This window comes from Castor canadensis, chromosome 17 (assembly GCF_047511655.1).
Source record: "Castor canadensis chromosome 17, mCasCan1.hap1v2, whole genome shotgun sequence".
In the NCBI taxonomy this organism is placed as follows: Eukaryota; Metazoa; Chordata; class Mammalia; order Rodentia; family Castoridae; genus Castor; species Castor canadensis.
In genome coordinates this window covers 17,009,007-17,029,808 of record NC_133402.1, presented here as the reverse complement: position 1 = coordinate 17,029,808, position 20,802 = coordinate 17,009,007, and the positions used below count along the sequence as shown (strand labels likewise).

Below are 20,802 nucleotides of genomic sequence, written 5' to 3'. Positions count from 1 at the left end.
TCGGCTCTGCATTCTTACTGTCCCAGACCGGCGCTGCTCTTTGGTCTCTTCAAAGACATTGGAAATCTCCACGTTGGCGTCGGGTTCCTGGATTACACTACTCTGCAGTAGCCCAAGCTCCAGTGCTCAGCCTAGCTGGGGAACCCTGGGAAAACAGTTCTGATTCTCTGAATGACTCCAATCCTGGATTTCTTCCCTTGGCTCTGGGGGCACTCGCCCCTCTGTTTCACACCTAACTTTTTGGTTGCACACACATCCACATTCACACAGGTACGGGAGGCCTCTGGGTTGCTGCATCCTGGCATGTTCCTCCGAACGCAGTGCCATGGTCTACTTTTGTTCTCTGCCCCACGTACCTTGCCACAGCTGCTGTCTCTGGGGTTTTCTTATGCCGGGAGCAGCCACAGAAGATGCCAAGGTCCGTGTCCCTGCATCCTGAATCTTTCCTTCCACTTCAACCACACCAAGAGGGTCCCAGCCTCCCTCTTGCAACCCTTGGCCCTCTCAGAGGGAATTTTGAGCCCAGAAAACAGGAGTCTAGCTATCCCCAATGTCACCAGTGTTGATTCAAAGGCAGGGTCAGATTGGGCCTTTGGGACTGCCTTTTCTTTCTTTTTTTGGCAATACAGGAGTTTGAACTCAGGGACTCGCACTTGCTAGGGCAGATGCTCTACCAGTTGAGCCAAAACCCCAACCCTTTTTTGTTGTTGTTGTTAGTTACTTTTCAGCTAGGGTCTGGGGTTTTTGCCTGGTGTCAGCCTTAGACTATAATCCCTACCTACACCTACTAGTAACTGGGATTACAGATGTCTACCACCCACTACACAGCTTGTCTTCTTTTCTGGTAAGAATCTGAAGACTAGGAGACCATTCCCATCTCAGCCCCAGGAAAGGCCTCTGGTGACACATCCTCTCTCCCTCTCTTCAGCCCCTGCCAACAGAGAGATGTCAGTCTTAAGGGCTGTGCACATGTCCATGGTCTGCAGTGGTCAGACTCGCTGCTGACAGTGTTCTGTTTGTACTCTTGGCTCCTATAGTTCAAAGGAGGGTGGACACCAGGCCTGCTTGTGGCGGGCAGACCAATGGGATGAGTGCTGCATGCACCACCCATGGGAGGCAGGGACCCACTGGCTTCCCAAGAGCTGATAACCACTAGGCCCCTCTCCCTGAAGTTCAAAGCTGGAGCTGTCAGCTAGTATTACAAGTAGTTTTTCACTGCTCTTGGGCCAGGGAGGAAAGGATTAGATACTCCCTACACTCCCCATCATCGTCGGCTGGTGAGGGATGGGAGACTCAGGGAGGGTCCAGAAGATGAAAGACACCCAGGTAGGCATGGGTTTGGGGACCAGTGTGGGAAGGGAACCAGGCAGTTCTGATTTCGGTCTAATCCTCTCAGCTCACCCCCCCCCCGACCATGGCTATCAGACAATATTGTCTCCTAGAGATCAAGAAAAGATTCACCAACCTTCTTATTATGAAAATGAGAGGTGTGTGCTTAGGTAATTACCCTGGGGGAACAAAGAAGTTGCATGGAGCCTGGTGGGGTGACACACATCTGTAATCGGCACTCAGTAGGCTGAGGCTGGAGGATCATGTGTTCAAGGTCAGCCTGGACTGCATAGTGAAATCCTGTCTCAAAATAAACAAATATATATAATAGGGCTGGGGTTGGTCTCAGTGGTTTAACACATCTTTAACATGTACAAGGCCCTTGTCCTGTTTTAAACAGCCAAACAAAAAGACAATTATCATCACTGAATCTCACAATGAACACTGATATGGGAACCGTGCCTTGCAGCTCATTCAGTCACCCCAGTGCTCTTTATAAGTTCTGCTACTGATTGGCACAGTGGCTCAAATGGTAGAATGTCTGCCAAGCAGGCATGAGGCCCTGAGTTCAAACCCTGGCACCACAAAAAAAAAAAAAAAGTTCTGCTACTCTTCCCATTGATAAATCAGCCAGTAGCCCAAGGTTCAGAGGAGTTGAATCACTTGCACAAAGGCTCTTGGCTAGTGTGGGACAGAACCAGGATACAGACCCAGGCAATGGCACTTTGTGGAGATATGACCAAGGCTCAGAGAGGTTCTGAAATCTGCCCAAGATCACACAGTCAGGCAATGGGAAATGAACGGACTAGACCTCTAGTTGTCTGTATCTATCTCCCCTGTTGTGCTCCTCACCCTTTTCTGGTGTTCAGATAAAGGGTGGGACCAGAATTGCTTGAAACTGTACCTAACTAGAGAGAGATATAAACAAAAGTATTAAATAATAAATGCCCTGACACCCTGCCCAGGGCTCTCCCAGAGCACGCATGGGGAAATAGGACCCTTCTCTGGGTATCATGTGGGAAACAGGCCACTTCTGGCTGCTCATTGGTTACTTGTTCACAGCCTGTGATGATATCACACCTGCAGGGCCGAGAGCTAGGAAGCTCTGTGCCCAGGTAGAGGATGAGCTGAACAGTGTTTGAACAGAGGAGCCTGAAGCGACAGGAAATGGTAAGTAAGCTCCAGGCCCAGAGTCACCTGGTGGCAGGGCTGCAAGGACAGCGTATGGGTGACTTACCTGGTGAGCCAGGCTAGGGAGGGAAGGACAAGAGAAGGACAGTGGCACAAGTCACAGAAGCACCGCCCACACTGCCTCTCTATGTTTTCTGGCTGCATGCCCACGCCAGGACTGGCTGGTGGCAGTTCCCTTTCTCCAGGGCAGGGTCAAGCAAGGGCAGATTGAGTGGAGGTCACCCCATCTTGGGTTTATTTTAGGTGTCACACCAGTTTAGCGAATGCGCGCGTGCACATGCTCTTCTCTTTCCAATTCCTTTTCCACACAAAGTCTGTTTTTGCTGCCAAAGCCCTTTAACACCTTTCTATCATGCTTATCTTATCTTTCTTTCTTAAACGGAGACAGAGCCAGAGTCAAAAGACAGAGCAGCCTCCAGCTCCAGCCCTGAATGTGCAGCAAGGGACATCGTCTGGCTAGAATATTACAACATGTCTTTTCATTTTTCATAGTTTTTGTTACTTACCTATTTACAAGTGATACTGTTTTCTGTAGTGATAAAAAGTTTCCTTTTAGAGGACAAGGTTAAAAGGTGGCACTCTGGAATTCAGACTACTAGGTTTAAATCCCAGCTACTACCTGTGTGACCTTGGGCAAGTCACATGACATTTCTGTGCCTCATTTCCCTCATCTGTACAGGGAAGGTAATAACAGCAACTCTCCACTAAGTTCAAACCCCAGTTCCACCAAAATAAAAAACAAAAAACCAACCAAAACCAAAACCAATGGTAACTCTGAGATTATTGTGAAGATTACAGTAGCTAATGTGTGTGAAGAGCTTAGGCTGGTGCCTGACATCCAATAAATGTACAAATATACAAATCCACCGGGTGCTGGTGGCTCACGACTGTCATCTGAACTACTCAGGAGGCAGAGATTAGGAAGATCTCGGTTCAAAGGCAGACTGGGCAAATAGTTCACAGGGCCCTATCTTGAAAAAGCCCTTCACGAAAAAGGGCTGGTGGAGTGGCTCAGAGTGAAAGCCCTGAGTTCAAACCCTAGTACCTCAAAAAAAAAAAAAAAAAAAAAGAAAAAGAAAAAGAAAGCAAAACTATCAACTGCAGTTTGGGAGACAATGTTTGGGTTAATTCCATCACTTTGCATATGGGGACACAAGCTTTGGAGAAGCTAATGCTGAACTAGGATCTTGGTATGATTTTTTTTTTTTTTGTGGTACTAGGGCTTGAACTTAGGGCCTACACCTTGATCCACTCCACCAGCCCTTTTTTATGAAGGATTTTTTTTTTGAGATAGGGTCTTGTGAACTGTTTGCCCTGGCTGATCTTCAACCACGATCCTCCTGATCTCTGCCTCCTGAGTAGCTAGGATTATAGGTGTGAGCCACCAGCATCTGGCTGATTCTTAATTTTCAGTCTAATTATCAGCCATTTCAATAATTAATATAACCCCTGAGCCTTGCCTTTTCGTGTGCAAAATGGGATTGATACTCTCTCAGTGGATGTTGGGAGTGTGTATGTAAGGGTGGCTCAGAACATGCGTGTAAGCACATTATCGCTCATGCATTCTCAACAGGGGTAATATTTGTCCTCAAGGGGGCAAAAGTTGGCTTTGAGACAGAGTCTCTTTATGTAACGCAATCTGGCCTCAACTATTGATCCTCCTACCTCTGCCTCCCAGGTGCTGGGATTACAGTTGTGTACCACCATACCCAGCACAAAACTTGGTTCGTAAGGGACAAAAATCTTACTCTTTTTAATAAAGCACAAATATACATAGTGTATCTGTGTTATTAAAATTTCCTTATGGTCATGATGAATCCTCCTTACTATGTATGATAAAAAATTTCCTTATGAGTAGCAATTAGAAAAAAAAATCAAAGGCTCTTAGGGGAGCAGTCATAAAAAAAAATTGAGCAGTGCTCAAAGCCAAGGGTTTCCTACTTGGGTCATTACCACCTGTGGGTTGTGAAATTATGACCAGCATTTAGGGGCAAAATGATTTAAATGCCTAGGGCTCCACACTCAGGGTCAGCCAGTGTTGTGAGGAAGCTGGTTGGGCTGGGGTGTAGCTCAGTGGTACATACAGTATGTGCTTAGTATGCTCCAGGCCCTGTATTCCATCCCTGGCGCCAAAAAATTAAATAAATATATAAATAATATGTATAAAAATAAATATTAAAAACGAGTCCAGGCATGGTGGTTCACACCTGTAATCCCAGCTCCACTGGAGGCAGAAGTAGGAGGATTGTGGTGCAGTCCTGGGCAAAAAAGCAAGACCCTATCTGAAAAAGAATATAAAGCAAAAATGGCTGGCTCAAGTTTTAGAGTGCTTGTCTGGCAAGAGCGAAGTTCAAACCTCACTACTGCCAAATAAAAAATAAAGTAAAAAGATGAACTCGCCTATAATCCTGGCATTTGGGAGGCTGAGGCAGGAGGATGGCAAATTGGAGTCCAGCCTGGGCAACTTAACCCTGTCTCAAAAAAAAAATGTTACTTTCAATAAACACCATCCGTGGGGTCACTGTAAAACAGCAGAACACCTCGCTCTAACCCACGGTCTTCTCTCCTCACCCTTAGTTTCTCAGACAAGCCTGTGCAGCATTGGACTCTTTAGCTTGAAACAAGAAGAAATTGATGACAAAATAAAGAAACATACAAGAGAGAGAATCCAGGTTCCAATTAAATTTGGACCTGACCTTTCCCAGCTCCTGACTGGGAGCTTTATTCCCTGCTGAATTTTGCATTCCAGGGTAAGCCACTGGTGAAGGAGGAACATGATAAGGGATGGGACACGACCATCCCTGGACACCAGGGATCGCTGCGCCTTCTCCTTCCTTCCCCTGCCCCCTTTCCTCCTGTCCTCCTGTCTCTGCCTCAGCAACTGTCATTTACAATGTGACCTGGGACAAGTCATTTACTTCTCAGTTTTTTCAACAGTAAAATGGGGGAATTGTTTCTAAGGTTGCAGGAATGATCCAATGCAGGATCGTATAAAAAGTATTTTAGCCAATTGCTGGTGGCTCACACCTATAATCCTAGTTACTCCAGAGGCAGAGATCAGGAGGATTGTGGTTCAAGGCCAACCAGGGAAATAGTTCACAAGATCCTATCTTGAAAAAGCCCAACACAAGACAGGGCTGGCAGAGTGACTCAAGTGGCAGAGTGCCTACATAGCAAGCATGAGGCCCTGAGTTCAAACCCCCAGCACTGGTAGAAAAAGAAAAAATATTTTAGCACAGTGCCTGTGCACTGATCACCTGTAGGTGATCACATGGGCAGACTCCGAGACTGGCTGCCTGGCTTTAAACTCCAGCTCAGTATCTTGACACTGCTTTGTTTGCTTTTGTTTCTGAGACAGGAGTCTTGCAGAGTTGCCCAGGCAGGCCTCAATTCCTGGGCTCAAGGCATCCCCCTAAGTAGTTTGGGATTACAGAGGCTCTATGCCCAACTCTTCTTGTCGCAACTTCTCCCACCCCGCCCCCCGTCCTGCCTCCCTTCTGAACACAACTTTAAAAAGCCATCTGTATTTTTTTCTTTCTTTTGAACTGTGCTGCCTTCCTTTTTAAAAGGAGCTTTCCTCCTACCCTCGTGTAACGACTTCTGCTCAGATTATATTGGCCAGGCTTCTAACAGCAAGGGAGGATGGGAAATGCAGTTTTTTAAATGCCATTTATTTATTTATTTATTGGCAGCACTGGGGTTTGAACTCAGGGCCTCATCTTGCTAGTCAGGAGCTCTACCACTTGAGCCACTCTTCCAGCCTGTAGTTTTTTTTTAAATAGACACATTTCATTCCAAGAAAATAAGAAAGGAGGTTAGATTGGACAGGCAGCCAACTGACAGATCTTCAACAGGATTTGTTCTTGTTTTAACCTGTAACTTTCAGAGGCCCATCAAAAAGAGAGAAATGTAGTAAAGAATCAAGAGTTGTTAACAAAGTTACCCTCTGAGGGCTGGCAGAGTGGCTCAAGTGGTAGAGCACCCACCTCCCTAGCAAGCATGAGGCCCTGGGTTCAAACCCCAGTACTGCCAAAAACAAAACAAAAAACAAAGATAAACTCTGAAAATGTGAATGAAGATGTCTAAATTGTATGTAGTTGTATTTTTTGTTTCTCCATTTAAAAAAAAAAAAAACCTTGAGCTGGGTGCTGGTGGCTCACACCTGTAATCCTAGCTACTCAAGAAACAGAGATCAGGACGATTGTGGTTCGAAGCCAGCCAGGGCAAATAGTTCCCAAGACCCTGTCACGAACAAACCCATCACCAAAAAGGGCTGGTGGAGTGGCTCAAGGTGTAGGCCCTGAGTTCAAGCCCCAGTACTGTGAAACAAACAAAAAAACCTTCAGTTGTGAATGTGACTCAGTGGTAATGTGTTTAGGTATCATCCACAATGGCTCGGGTTCTATCCCCTAGCAGGGTTTTAGTTTAGTTTTTTTTTTTTTTTGGGTGGGGGTCTTAAAATTTTTGCCAGAGCAGGCCTTGGACCAGGATACTCCTTCCTGTCTCTTTCAAGTAGCTGAGATCATAGATGTATGCCACTACTCTCACCCCATTGGTTAAGATGGCCTCTTGCTTTTTCCCCAGAGCTGGTAATCTGGATCCTCCCGATCTTCACGTCCAGACTAGCTGGGATTAAAGTTAAGAGCAACTGCACCTTGCTCAGCATTTTTTAAATCGCAGCTTAAAATGCACAAATTTTAAGAGTATGTCTTGAGAACATTTACATGTGTATAAACATGTATGTACACACTGGTGATAAATATAAAGGCATTTCCAACACATCGTGAAGCTCCCTGGGGTCTCTTCTCATTCAAGACCTCCCCCCAAGTTAAACGCAGTTCTGATTTTTCACCGTAGTTGTTTTGCCCGTTCTGAATTTCATCGAAATGGAACCAAGTAGCAGGTTTCTTTTTTATTTTTTTTTCCTTTTTTTGCGGTACTGAAATTTGAACTCAGGGTCTATACCTTGAGCCACTCAACCAGCTCTTTTTTGTGATTTTTTTTTTTTTCCAAAATAACGGCTCTTGAACTATTTGCCAGGGCTGACTTTGAACCGTGATCCTACCGATCTCAGCGTCCCAAGTAGCAAGGATTATAGACTCAAACCACTGGCACCCGACCTATGCTGCCTTTTAAAGCAATATGAACATGAGATGTTCTTACTGTCGGTCTTCTCCCTCACCTTCCTTTCCCTTCTTTCCTCTCTACCCCCGAAAGATAACTGTCCATCAAATCATCAACGAATTCTGATTGGCCAATTCTGCCCCAAGGCGCTAGAATGTCTACCCCCTCCACGGGATCAGAAAGAAATGATAGGACACTTGTTTCAAGAAGTTGGCCAATAGGAAAGCAGTATAGTCCAACCAATCCACCAATGGGAGGGCTATACTCTTGCCTCTCCAACTGCCTCGGCAGAGCAGTTTGACACCTTCCTTGAATCCTGAGAAGGTCCCTTCAAAGCCACTCAAGGATGCAGGATGGCAGACTCCAACTCCCTCCATTCCTCCTGGGCCTTCCCCACCACCCTCCTCCATGGACTGGGTGGGAGGGGAGGCTTTTCCAAGCAAAAATAATCTATGTGTAAAGATATGTTTTCAGGGTTTCCTTTTGCTTTTTCCCTCGTTTTTATAGGATAATAATCTCTTTGACATGCTTTTATTTTAAAATGTTATTTTAAAATTTCAAGTGTTTTGACAATTTGAACACCCCCTCCCTTCCCCTTTCCAAGTTTTGGGTGCTGAGGAGAAACATCTACCCTCTCCCTGCCCTCCCACCTTGTCCCTGAGAGGTGAGGCCCGTGAGAAGTCTGAGCACCTAAAGGGCGGGCGGGATTTGACATAAGAGCTGTGGGGGTGGCGTGCGGGGATTTGAGAACTGCACAGAAGGGAAAGAGAAGGAATTTTTTTGGAGGCACTGGGGTTTGAACTCAGGGCCTCGTGCTTGCTTGTTAGGCAGGTGCTCTACCACCAACCCATTCCACCAGCCCTTTTTTTTGTGTTGGATATTTTCAAGATAGAGTCTTGCAACTATTTGCCTTGGGCTGGCTTTGAACCAAGATCTTCCTGATCTCTGCTTCCTGAGTAGCTAGGATCACAGGCATAAACTATCAGTGCTGGGCAAAGAGGAGTAGTTTTAAAGTGTGGGTTGGACAGGGTGTCTTTAGGGGTTACAAAAAAAAAAAAGAGAAAGAAATGGAATTGGGAATTGGGTTCAAAATAAAACAAACAAGCAAACAGGATGTCCAGTTGCCTCAATGAAGGATATTAACCATGCCACCAGGATCTAAAGGAATTAGGCCAGAGGTCCGCTTAGTGGCTTTCAATGGTGACAGACGAATGGATCTCATGGGCTATCGTGTCCTTGGGGTGAAGGAAGCTGGGGCGGGGCTGGGGTTCTGAAGGATGCTGTGTTGAAGTGTTTATATGGCCAGCTTTTTTTTTCTTCTCCAGACAGGCATGACCCTACTGTTTCTACTAGGATGCATCTTCTTCCCATCGTGCTTTGCAGCACTCCGTTGGGGCCTGCAGAACCACACTAGCCTGCAAATGGAGACACAAGAGGCTGTTTTGGTGGCATCCAAGTAAGAAGACAGAGTGAGGGTATCTTCCCTGGGCCAGGGCTGCTGGGGCTGGTCATTTCAAGATGGTGGTAGAAGCAGGAGGAAAATGTAGGATGAGACTGGGGTTGAGAGTAAAAAGACACCAGCTGTGGGACCTTTTGCAAATCATTTAACCTCAGAGCTTCAGATCCCTCATTTTGATTTCTTTCTTTTCTTTTTTTTGGTGGTACTGAGATCAGGGCCTCATGCTTGCTAGGCAGGCGCTCTACCAATTGAACCACTCTGCCAGTCCTTAAATTCTTCATTTGGAAATGGGTTTTAATAATAATACTCGCTTTATGAAGAAAGGACTGCAAGTTTCTGCAAAGCATACAGAGCTGTAGGCTCTGTGAGGATGCCATGAGCTGGAGGACTCACGGTCCTGCCAGTGGGTGCAGCAGTTCCTCATCTCCAGTAAGGCATTATGGAGTTAGAAGGAAAGCCCAATGTTGTCTTTTCTGATTTTTCCTTAAAAGTTGAACTTTGGCCTGTGAGTGGTGGCACACACTTGAAATCCCAGCTACTAGGAAATAGACGCAGAAGGATCTAGAATTCAAGGCAAGCACCTGCAAAAAGTTAGTGAGACTCTATCTCAAAAACAAAATACAGCCAGGCACTGGTGGCTCACACCTGTAATCCTAGCTACTCAGGAGGCAGAGATCAGGAGGATTACAGTTCAAAGCCAGCCTGGGCAGATAGTTCATGAGTCCCTATCTTGAAAATACCAAACACAAAAAGGACTGGTGGAGTGGCTCAAGGTGGAGGCCCTGAGTTCAAGCCCCAGTACTACAAACAAAACAAAACAAAACAAAACAAAAAAACAAACCAGCCAGTTGCCTGTGGCTCACACCCGTAATCCTAACTACTTGGGAGTCTGAGATTGGGAGAAGTAGTTTGTGAGATCCCATCTCCAAAATAACCATAGCAAAAAAAAAAAAAAAAAAAAATATATATATATATATATGAGGTGTGGCTCAAGGTATAGAATACCTACTTTGCAAGCATGAAACCCTAAAGACCTGAATTCAAACCCAGTCCCACAAAACAAAAAGCCCATTCAATCCCCAGTGCTACAAAAATTAAATAAAATTTTTTATTGCGTTTTATGTGAAATTTGCCAAATTTGGAACACAGACAAGTTGGAATTCAAGAAAATGCTCATTCAGGTGGTGACACCAACCTGGGCTGGGGTGGCCCTCAGGCTGCAAATTTGTTACCTGTTTGGTAGAGCTAAATGTGAGCTTTGTAAAACCGTAGACAGGACGAGGAGTGTTCAGAAGGCAGAATCCTTTTTTCTTTTCAGTGCTGGTTATGGAACCCAGGTCTCCTGATGCTGGTCCAGTGCTGTACCAGAGAGCCACATACCAGCCTAGAAGGGGTCTAAGTGAATTACTTGCAGGCGGAAAACAAACAAACAAACAAACAAACCAGAAAACCCCATCTTCATCTGCTTTAATTTGCATCGTACAACATGGATGGTCAGTTCTCTGATGAGGCTTGTGGTTCTCAGGTTGTGGTCATCCATCACCCATCCTCAGGAACTTGTGCTCACCTTTGGCTTTGCAATTCACAATTCACAAACATGGTTTTGAAATCCAGCTTTACCAACACTCACAGTTGTGTTATCTTGGCAAGTTTTTCTTAAACTTTTAAACCTCAGTTTCCATCATCTGGCGAGGCACCAGTGGCTCACATCTGTAATCCTATTCAGGGGAATCACAGCTCGAAGCCAGCCTGGGCAAATAGTTCACTAGATCCTACCTCGAAAAAACCCATCGCACAAATAAAAGGGCTGGTGGAGTGGCTCAAGGTGTAGGCTCAAACACCAGTACTGAAAAAAAAGGAGCATCAACATAAATTACACATCTCTCTCTGTTCTCAGCTTTTACTAAACCTTAGGAGGTTAGTTCTCTTCCTTAAGTGAAACTCTGGGGTCAGGAAATCTGGTCTACCATCCTCTCTAAAACCGACTCCTCCAGATCTTTCCTACATTGTGGCACTAGAGGGCAGCACAAAATTGCAAATCGCAAGCCCTAGACCTGTAGGAAACTGGGAGTGGGCTTTGGGCTGGAAAGGCCAGTGGGAGAGTTGATTTTTGAGGTGGATCTCAGGGCGAATCTGGAGAGCAAAGAACAGTTTGGGCAGCAGGTCTATGTCATGCAGAGTTCTGCAGGACAGTTGGGCTCAGGACAGACAGGAAGGGTTCCAGGGAAGCCACATTAAAGAGAAGCAGCTCTGAGCTGGATTAGGCTGCTCTGATCTCCATTGCGACTCCGGGCCTCAGTTTCATTGTGGGACTTGAACGAGACAACCCCTGTGGTCCTTTCCCAAATAGAAACTAGGCTGCTGTATAAAGTGGCAGAGGAAAGGGAGTCAGGCACACAGTAAAAGGGACAGAGTGCACTAGGTGCTTGGGGATGCCAGGAGAGGCAGGAAGTCAGAGGAGTGGAGCCAGGCCTCCTTGGGCTCCAGGTGGGTTTTCTTAGAGGCTGTGGTTCTTCAAGCCCTTTACTGTGAATCTGATGCCTAGTATGAGAGGGTTCCCTGCTGTATGGTAACTTTGTGACTTTGGGGACTGTCACTCAAGCCTGAGGACCATTTCTTGGCCTGGAAGGAGGGGACAAGTCCATCTGCCTGGTCCATCATTAGATGAGGACATGGGGCACCTTGCAGCAGAGTGGGGGTGAAGAGTGAGGGTGAAGGGACCTGTGTGTCAGGTGATTTCGTTCCCTTTTTTCCCTTCAAAGCTTCCTTCAGAGAAAACAAGATATGCTTACTGGAGCTCCTTCCCCAGGGAATCCTCTCTTGGTTGGGGCAGGTGCCCCTAAGCTGAGATGTCAGGCTGGCCACTGAGGAACACATGTGGGGAGGCACTGGCAGAGGAGGAAATGCCAGGCACTTCCCATCAGCCAAGTGCTGATGGGAAACAGTGTCAGCCCCATCTGGGGGCACAGAGCCCCTCCCAACTGGCCAGGGAGCCCTGGGCCAGCACCTTTCCCAAAGGAAGAGCTGTCCCTCCCCTGACCCTTGTCCCCAGCAACCCCCTGCACCGCAGCTGCTGTCTCTTTAAGGGCCTCCCCCTTCCTCTTTCCTTGCTCCCCCTATCTCTGTCGCAGCCGCTGCTGTGGCTCAGAGCTGCATGGGAGACGCTGCTGCAGGTCCGGTTTCTTGGTGTCTGGTCGGTGCCATAATTTCCCCACCCCTCCCCCACCCACCCCCAGCTGGTGGCTTCCCTTCCCCACCCCCTCCCCCAGAGGGGGCAGGGGGCTGGGTACCAACTCTCTATAATGCCATGTGCAGTGTCTGCACTGGGCAGCGGGGACCGTGGCGGCGGCAGCGAGAGGAGGCAGTGGTGGCGGGAGAACAGTGCTGACCGCTGACCACTTGCCCAGCCGCTCCTTTGGCTCCTTCCTTCCCTCCCTCCTTCCTTTCAGGGCTGGCACCACCGTCCCCCACCCCGCCTCCTTGGGCCCTCCCAGCCTCTCCACGTAAGCCCCCCCCCCACCTGCGGTGCCGCGCTCTCCCTCCCCTCCCCTCCCCCAGTTGCATCCTCCTCCTCCTCTGTCCCCTCTCCCTATCAGTCCTCTCACCAAGTCCTCTCCTGGTCACCTCTCTTGCCATCCCTCTTACTGGCTTTCTCCTGCTCCCTCTCCCATCCTCGCCCTCCCGGCCCTGCCTGGCCCAGCCAGCCCTCTCTCCCAGTCTCATCCAAGTCCCTTTCTCTCTGCCTCTGGTCTGGCTCCCTTGTCCCCTTGTGTCCCCGCCCTGTCCCCTTTGTGCCCCTTCCTCTCTCTTTCTCTCTCCTTCCCTGGCCTGGTGTCTCTTCTCCACCTCTAATTCTCTTCGGCCCAACCTCCCTGTTCCTTCTCTGCCCTGCTTGTCACCATGCTGACCCCAATGGTGGCTGGGGGGGTGGTGTTCCCCGGACTCTTCCTTCTCTCCAAGAATACGCTCCAGAGGCTGCCCCAGCTGCGCTGGGAGGAGGCTGACGCGGTCATTGTCTCAGCCAGGTAAATGACATCCCTTCCCTGAGCTCAACACCTCTTTCCCTGCCAGGCTTCTTGGGGACTGAAAGGACCCCAGCACTTCCCTGCATTCTTGGTCTCATTGGGACAGGGAGCTTCTGCAGTGGTCAGTGGGCTTCATCTTCAGCTTCCTTCTCCCTCCTTCTGGCTGTACTCACCTTACTGGGAGACCTCATCCTAGCCAGCCATCTGGTCTACTAGCATCCGGTCTGCTTTTCCTTCCTTCCCTGGTCACCCTCCCACCCTCCAAAACAGGCCAGCATGTGACTGAAATGTTTTTATAAGATATGGGGGAACAAGGCAAGGGGCAGAGCCCTGTGTTTTTCAGGACTGGTGTTTGGGGGCCAAGGCACAGAGAAGTGAACAGTGGAACTCCACGCAACCCTGAAACAGGGCTAGCATCAGGGAGTGGAGTTTGGTGGCAGATGAGGACAGAATGGGAAAGTGGCCAGGGGAATTTGGGGTCATTGTGGGGCCAGGGTGATGAGCAGCATGGTGACTGGGTGGCTAAGTGGTGCAGGAGCACCCCTTGCCCTCCTGGGTGTCCCCTCTATCTCTCCCCAGGGAGAGGCCTTGCTATCAGCTGTTCCCAGCACTGTCTCACCTCAGGATGACCTCCTTGTGTCCTGAGAGGAAGGCAACTCAGTGCCCACACACTGAGAGGAGGAGGAAGGCTGGGAGGGCTGAGGTGGACTGAGGAGTTGTGGTCCACCAAAGCCAGAAGCCTGGAGATAGTGGTGGTGGTGGCAGGAAAGCCTGGTTTGGGGAGAAGGTGGGCAAAAAAATGGCCCCAAGAAGTAACCAGGTCCACAGCACAGTACTAGACCAGTAAAAAGGAGAAATCAAGGCCCACACCTCTTCCCTTCTATCACTCCTTCCTCTGTCTCCCTAGGCTAGTGTCTTCCGTCCAAGCCATCATGGCTTCCACAGCTGGCTACATCGTCTCCACCTCCTGCAAGCACATCATTGATGACCAGTAAGTGCTGTGCGGCCACCTCTACCCATGTCCCAGCAGTCTGTGTATGCGCGGACCTGGAGTACCCAGATCTTCAAGGGAACTATCAGTGCTCCCCAGAACTTAACTTGGGCCTGAGCAAGTTCATGCAGTTACTGCAACTCAACACCCAGGGACACATTTATCCCATCCGGTCCTCAAAGGTCAGAATCAGGGGGAGCAGGAGTGGGGGGTCAAAGAGAATCCCAAAACAGCTCCTTGTTGGCTTCCTGGCCTCTTGTATTGTAGTGGATTCTGAATGTCACTTCCTCCCTGCCTCCTCCCACTCTTGCACCTCTCATGCCCCATTTCCAACCAGCACCCAGTTGGGGCACCCCCCCCCACCATGCTTTGTTCACCCCTTAACTCCTTCCTGAATCCAGATGTCCAGCCCAGCTCTGTGCCTGAGGGAGGAGAGAGGAGAGAGATGACATAAGGCCACTAAGGGTCAGGCAGTGGGGGAGGGAGGAGGGTGAAGAGGCCAGAATTTGGCACTGGCAGCTGCTGCAGTGCCTGGTGCTTGCCAAAAAGGCCCAGGCCTGTGAGGTGGGGCAGGAGGAGGAGGAGGAGGAGGAAGAGACTGGCTCTGTCCATGGTGCTGACCAGGCCACTTTGAGCTGTGACAGTGCCCAGGATGCCCTCCCCTCACTCTTAGCTTCTGGCTCTCCTCTCCTTCTTTGGTGTCTTTTGAGCCCCAGGGGAACATCGTCTGGGTGACTCTGATCTCCAGCTGCCCCCCTCCCGCCCTGTTCTCTATTTTCCTCCTCTCTTCCCATAGAGAAGTTCCCTCCGCTGTGGAGTGAGGCGGAGTCCCTTCCCGGAAGGGCTGCTGCAAGGAGCAATTGAGTTGAGTGTGGCAAACGCCTGGAAGAGTTCTTGGCTCATTCGTAGAGGTGCTTAACTCTCTCTTCAGATCCTGCCCGATGACTTGGCTTCCTTTTGCCTTCTCCCCGCCCCTTCCCACTACTGGGTCCAAGATGAGCCTGGGCTTCCAAGCATTGCCTCCTATCTTCTTATCAGAGGTCACCTTTTGGCTCTTGCATTTCCTCCCCCCCTCCAAGTCTGTTCTTGTCCTTCCTCCCCCTTTTAATCCTCAGGTAGGTGGGGAGGATCAGGGTTAATCTGAGGGCAACAGCTGTTCCTGTTCTGAGAACCTTAATTGCTGAGGCGGTGAGGCTGGGATGGAACACCTCAGATGGCAGCCCAGGGCCTGGGGCCCTCCCAGTCATCTCCCACAACCCAGGGTCCTATTGGCCCCATCCTGTCTGTCAGCCAGCTCTCTGGGCTGCTCCCTGGCTATAACTTCTCCCACTCTCTGTATTCTTGCCCTTTGTTTCTAGCCAGTTGTCTCTTCCTTGTCATCTCTCCCTGCCTCCCAGTCACATGCACCAGTGTCTCAGGTTCTCTTTTCCCTGAAATTGTCCAAGCCTGAGTAGGTTCCCTGGCCCTTGCCAGAGCCAGCCTGCCCAGGGTGTACTCTGCTTTCTTCACGCCCCACCCTACCCTCAGCTGGCCTCCACCTCTCCCCTTGGCAGCTCTTGGTCTTAGCTCTTTCTTGACATAGCATGTAAAGACTTTGCTTTGGTTCTCCACCACTCTGGGCAGGCTCCCTTCACCTCCCAGGGCCTTGTCTTTTTGACCTCCCACCCCCACCTCAGACCTGTCTCAGGACCACAGGATTTTAGAGAAAGTGCCACTGTGCTGACTCAGGGGGAAAAATGCAATGTTGCATATGCATGCATTTCTCGTTTTTGTTTACTCTCAAGGTCTGTAGAACTTTCTCTGTTCTCGGCACCTTTTGCTCAGCATTTTCTCCTTAATGCTTGGCTGACCTGAAGAAACAATCCACCAGAATGAGCCAGTGACAGCACCTCCTCCTCACCAGCAGGGCCTGACTCTTGATACCCCTCAACTCTTTTTGCCTGGGGCCAGCCTGGACTAAGATCCTCCTACCTGCACTTCCCATGTAGCTGGGATGCCAGACATGAGCCATCAGGCCCAGTTTATTTGTTGAGATGGGGTCTTGCTAATTTTTTTCACCCTGGTTTAACCATGAAGCTCAATCTTCCCAATCTCTGCCTCCTGAGTAGCTGGGATTACAGGCGTGAGCCACCACATCTGGCCTGTCTGGATCCTTCTAGGGACAGTGGGACTGAAAGGGAAGGGTTACTCCTTGCCCACATTACCTAGTCTTTTCACGACTCAGTTTCCTCCTCCTCTATACCACGCAGATGAGAACCACGCTCACCTTTTACAGGGTTTTATGAGGAGCAAAAGAGCTCATGCCAGGTAAAGATTTAGATATTAGCACAGTGTCTGGCACGTAGTCAGGAGACAGTTGGTGCTGGGCCACACGATCTCTGCCCGCCATGCTGGCCTCATCTGCTGCTGTGTTCTAACCTGGTGTCTATACCTGCCTGAGCCATCTCCATTTTTGCCCTGTGATCTGCAGATGTTTTGTGGTCTCTTCTCCTTTTTTCTTCCACTATATTGCAGAGAGAGGGAGGGACAGAGAGAGAGAGAGGAGGGAAGAGAGATGAGAGAGTGGGGAGGAGGATGTTCTGAGGTCCATCTGGCTTGAGTCCCAGCCCTACCACTTACTGGCTGTGTCACTGTGACCTTGGGCAAGTTTCTCACCCTCAACCCTTGGGCTCCATCATCTGTAACTGGAGACTTGCTCCTGTCTCCACTTGTCTTGAAGAGCCCTTGAGATCTGATTCACATGGAGCATCCTGAGCCAGGAGCTCTCTCACCTGGGAGAGATTTCCTCCTTGATCCCCTTTCTCTCTGTCCAACAGGCACTGGCTGTCCTCTGCCTACACACAATTTGCTGTTCCCTACTTCATCTATGACATCTACGCCATGTTCCTCTGCCACTGGCACAAGCACCAGGTTAAAGGGCACGGAGGGGATGATGGGGCACGCCAAGCCCCAGGCAGCACCTGGGCAGTGGTGCGCGGCTACCTGCACAAGGAGTTCCTCATGGTACTCCACCATGCCGTCATGGTGCTGGTGTGCTTCCCACTGTCGGTGGTGAGTCCTTCTCCCAGAGACAAGCGGCTGGGTTGGGTTGTGGAAAGCTGGTCTCCTGCATCATGCCAGCTCACTTGGGGCGGGGGGAGGCAGGGAGCTGAGCACCAGCCCTGCCCAGGTCACAGAGGCACAAAGGTCTGGAGTCAGCCTGGCCTGGCCCATGCCCAGCTGTGCTGCTTTGGAGCAGCTGCTGCACATCTCTGAGTCGTGGTGTGGTGTGAGTGTTCCTGCAGGGTTGTAGAAAGGATCAGGAGAGGTGACACACCAGCTTAGCCACGGTCCACCTGTGAGCAGACTCTCAGGGTTAAGCATCTCCAAAAGTGGTAAGGGCAGAGAAGCAGGGCAAGGGCTGTCCTCACGTCCTGCCTCTCCCCTCAGGTGTGGCGACAGGGCAAAGGAGATTTCTTTCTAGGCTGCATGTTGATGGCAGAGGTCAGCACCCCCTTCGTCTGCCTTGGCAAGATCCTCATCCAGGTGAGAGTCTACTTGAGGGGGCAAGAACCTGGACAGATGGCATGGGCCTGGGTGGTGGGGGAGGTGGGCAGAGGGCCATCAGGCAGTGGGCAGGGCCCCCTCCTGCCCTGCCATCCCTATCTGTCCGTTGTCCGTCCGCAGTACAAGCAGCAGCACACACTGCTGCACAAGGTCAATGGGGCCCTGATGCTGCTCAGCTTCCTGTGCTGCCGGGTGCTGCTCTTCCCCTACCTGTACTGGGCCTATGGGCGCCACGCTGGTCTGCCCCTGCTTGCTGTGCCCCTGGCCATCCCGGCCCACGTCAACCTGGGTGCCGCCCTGCTCCTCGCCCCCCAGCTCTACTGGTTCTTCCTCATCTGTCGAGGGGCTTGCCGGCTCTTCCGACCCCGAGGCTCCCCACCACCCTCGCCCTGTCAGACCCAGGACTGAGGGTGGGGCTGGGGACCTGCCCCACTGTACCCCAAGGAGACAGGGCTTGGGGCAAGTGGTGGGGAGTGAGAGTCAGGGCCCCTTGCCTGGACAGCCCCAAGACTAGCAGGTGGACTTGGAAGGGGAAGGGGACATCTACCCTCAGGGGCTGAGGACAGGTGACAGAGTACAGGGAGAGGGGATCCCTTCTCCCCACAGTGCCCCAGCTGGCCTTTTGAGCCCCTTCCTGCACACCCTGTGGGAGCACACAGGGAGCTGAGGGTCACTGGGGAGACGACAGGGACTAAGGGGACCAGGAGTCAAAGGACACAGAGGTGGGCCCTCCCGCTCCACTCCCCATCATCTAGGAAGAGAGAACACCCTAACTCATCCCCATAGGCTGCATGAGGGGCCAGTTGTCCCCCATGGCTTCTCCCCAGAGAGGCCAGCCTGAGAATCTTATTTATTTTATTTATTCACCCATATCACACTAATCTGTTGGGATAGGGGAGAGAGGTTGCTGCTACCCACCCCCCCAGCCTTCCCAGTGCTGAGCAACCCTTGGGGCAGGTGAGGGGCGCCCAGCCCCTCCTTATCAAGCTGCACATCTCACCCTCGGGCCCTGGCTTGTCCCTGGTGCTACCAACCTCTCAAGGCTTCCTCCAATCTGGGGTCCAGGGACCCTGGGAGGTGCTTTACAGACCGCTAATAAAGACGATCTGCGTGAACGCCACCCAGGTCCTCCTTGCCCAGTTCTTTGGGGCCAGGGAGGGAGGGAGTAGGGGCTGAGGAATGGGGAATGGGGATCAGGATGACCACAGAGAAGGCAGGATCCCCATCCTAACTGATCAATGAGCGGGCAGTCAGGGAGGAAGAAGGTCAGGACCTTTATTTCTTGGCAGGAAAGGAGGGAGATTCAGGCGTCCAGGGGGCATCTGTCCAAAGCCCTCTTCACATTCTTTAAGCTCCTTTCTGGAAGCTCCTATATGAGGGAGTGGAGTGGAGATCAGAGGGGGAGGTCGCACACAGAGGAGATGGGGAAGGTCCAGGGTTTGGCTGGGGACACCAGGGATGCCTCACATGTGGGTGCAGAACTGGAAAAGAAGGAAGAAGAAGGCCACCACCAGGGCAGCCACCAGGATGTGATGGAAGAACCCAGGTCCGGAATCTGCCAGACAAGGAGAGTCAAGGGCTATCCTGCTCCAGGCCCTGGCCAAGAGGGAGGCCCCTTTCCCAAGCTGGTTCATACCTGATTTAACAAAGATGACAGGTTTTTCTCCAATAAACTGGGCTACAGCCAGAAGGCTAGTTTGGTCTGAGTCTGGATAATCAAAGAAGTCAGATCTGTCTATGAAGGCTGAAGAGTCTGCTCCCTGGGCTAAAGCCTTGATGCTTTCTGGGTTGGGCGCTAGGACCCAGAGCAAAATCTGTGATAAGAGTCCCCAGACCCCTGTCCTTACCCCAAGAAGCCAGAATGACTCAGGGTCAGCTAGCCCTGCTGATTTTGTTGCTAAATCAGCTGCTGGGATGGGGAGGATAGGAGAGGGTGGAGGGAAAAGAGAAAGGTCCAGGACTGGGCTCCCGTCCCTAAGGGCCATGTCCATCCTCCAGCCTCCTTCCTTCCCTCTGCTCCCCAGCTACCTTCCCACCTGTGTCTATGGCCTGTAGCCTAGCCAGCCACACCCACATCAGCACCCACTGCCACAGCCTCATGACCCCTCCACTCCTATTCTGGAGTGGGGCTCTATGATGTCACAGTCCAGAGCCATTCTGATGGGCCCCTCTGGGTGGAGAGGAAAAAGTGCTAGAAACTTCGACCCTTCCCCCAAGCCCCTGAAGTAGAAGAGGGGAAGAGGGGGCCTAGTGAGATGTCCTTTGGGATGCTGCTGATGACAGACGAGGCAGGGGACTGTGGGTGGAGGGGACACACAGCTCAGTGGTACAGCTCTTCCCTAGCATGTGCAAGGCCCTGGGTTCCATCACAGCACCATGAAAAAAGTAAAATAAAATATAGTGGTGGCCTCAGAACTTATAAGTAGGATATAAACAGGAGAGACTTGGTGAGGTGATGTTGCTGAAAGTTGAAACTGTGGGATGCTGCACATTTTGGGGTAGGGAGATGGGACAACAATCTCCAGTTGTCCCTTGATCAACCACAAGGAGCGTTTATTGAGGCTTTTTGTTTTGTTTTGTTTTTGATGGCACTGGGGTTTGAACTCAGGGCCTCACACTTGCAAAGCAGGCACTCTACTACTTGAGCTACACCTCTAGTCCATTTTGCTCTGGTTATTTTGGAGATGGGGTTTCCTGAGCTATTTGCCTGGGCTGACCTTGAATCGCTATCTTCTCGATATCAGCCTCCCAAGTAGCTGGGATTACAGGTATGAGCCACCAGCACTGGCTTAGTGCTTTTTAATATGCCAAGTAATTTGCACAAACTGACTCATTCATTACAATAGCCCTACAAGGTATAATGCGCCCATTATACAGAAAATGGAAGCAAAGCAGAGAGAATAAAAGTAACATGGAACATGCACACTTCTCAAGGGTGTCCCTTTTCCTCCCCAAGTCTCCCCTTTGCATTGTGTGCCCAAATTCAGGGACACAGACTCAGTGTTCACAGAGAATGACCCCGGCGGTGGTCAGGGCCAAGAGAAGTAGCAGGCTTTTCCCGCCAGGTGGCAGCAGTGTCCAGGCCCAACTAGTTCACTTCTTGTAACCCACGGAAGACAGCTGGGGCCTCCAGGCCT

At 50.5% G+C, this 20,802-nt stretch overlaps 2 protein-coding genes across 4 annotated transcripts; one reads left to right on the top strand and one right to left on the bottom strand.

The window, feature by feature from the left end:
- The first annotated feature begins 1,188 nt into the window (after nucleotides 1-1,188).
- Nucleotides 1,189-18,779, top strand: Tlcd3b (TLC domain containing 3B). 3 transcript variants are annotated; one of them, XM_074059822.1, is made up of 7 exons: nucleotides 1,189-1,326; nucleotides 2,392-2,499; nucleotides 8,970-9,100; nucleotides 14,036-14,119; nucleotides 16,936-17,170; nucleotides 17,549-17,644; nucleotides 17,786-18,779. In XM_074059822.1, the coding sequence occupies exons 2-7, from the start codon at nucleotides 2,497-2,499 to the stop codon at nucleotides 18,071-18,073; spliced, it is 837 nt and encodes a 278-aa protein (XP_073915923.1). In that variant the 5' UTR covers nucleotides 1,189-1,326; nucleotides 2,392-2,496; the 3' UTR covers nucleotides 18,074-18,779. The 3 variants fall into 3 exon arrangements, with proteins under 3 accessions (XP_073915923.1, XP_073915924.1, XP_020013561.1); XM_074059823.1 differs by lacking the exons at nucleotides 1,189-1,326; nucleotides 2,392-2,499; nucleotides 8,970-9,100 and adding exons at nucleotides 12,316-12,606; nucleotides 13,064-13,128; XM_020157972.2 differs by lacking the exons at nucleotides 1,189-1,326; nucleotides 2,392-2,499; nucleotides 8,970-9,100 and adding an exon at nucleotides 12,622-13,128.
- Nucleotides 18,780-19,012: 233 nt separating this feature from the next.
- On the bottom strand, nucleotides 19,013-19,864 carry C17H16orf92 (chromosome 17 C16orf92 homolog). The gene is made up of 4 exons (XM_020157960.2): nucleotides 19,702-19,864; nucleotides 19,302-19,460; nucleotides 19,133-19,220; nucleotides 19,013-19,034 (listed from the first exon to the last, which is right to left on the bottom strand). The coding sequence occupies exons 1-4, from the start codon at nucleotides 19,763-19,765 to the stop codon at nucleotides 19,013-19,015; spliced, it is 333 nt and encodes a 110-aa protein (XP_020013549.1). The 5' UTR covers nucleotides 19,766-19,864.
- Between the last annotated feature and the right edge of the window lie 938 nt (nucleotides 19,865-20,802).

What these genes read in the sequence shown, in the direction of transcription:
- Tlcd3b (XM_074059822.1), top strand. An exon ending in AAGCACATCATTGATGACCA is followed by an intron (nt 14,120 to 16,935) that starts GTAAGTGCTGTG and finishes TCTGTCCAACAG; the next exon opens with GCACTGGCTGTCCTCTGCCT. An exon ending in TGTGCTTCCCACTGTCGGTG is followed by an intron (nt 17,171 to 17,548) that starts GTGAGTCCTTCT and finishes CTCTCCCCTCAG; the next exon opens with GTGTGGCGACAGGGCAAAGG.
- C17H16orf92 (XM_020157960.2), bottom strand. Translation starts at nt 19,765, where the DNA reads ATGAGGCTGTGGCAGTGGGTGCTGATGTGGGTGTGGCTGGCTAGGCTA. An exon ending in TGTCATCTTTGTTAAATCAG is followed by an intron (nt 19,221 to 19,301) that starts GTATGAACCAGC and finishes CTTGTCTGGCAG; the next exon opens with ATTCCGGACCTGGGTTCTTC. An exon ending in TTCCAGTTCTGCACCCACAT is followed by an intron (nt 19,035 to 19,132) that starts GTGAGGCATCCC and finishes TCCCTCATATAG; the next exon opens with GAGCTTCCAGAAAGGAGCTT.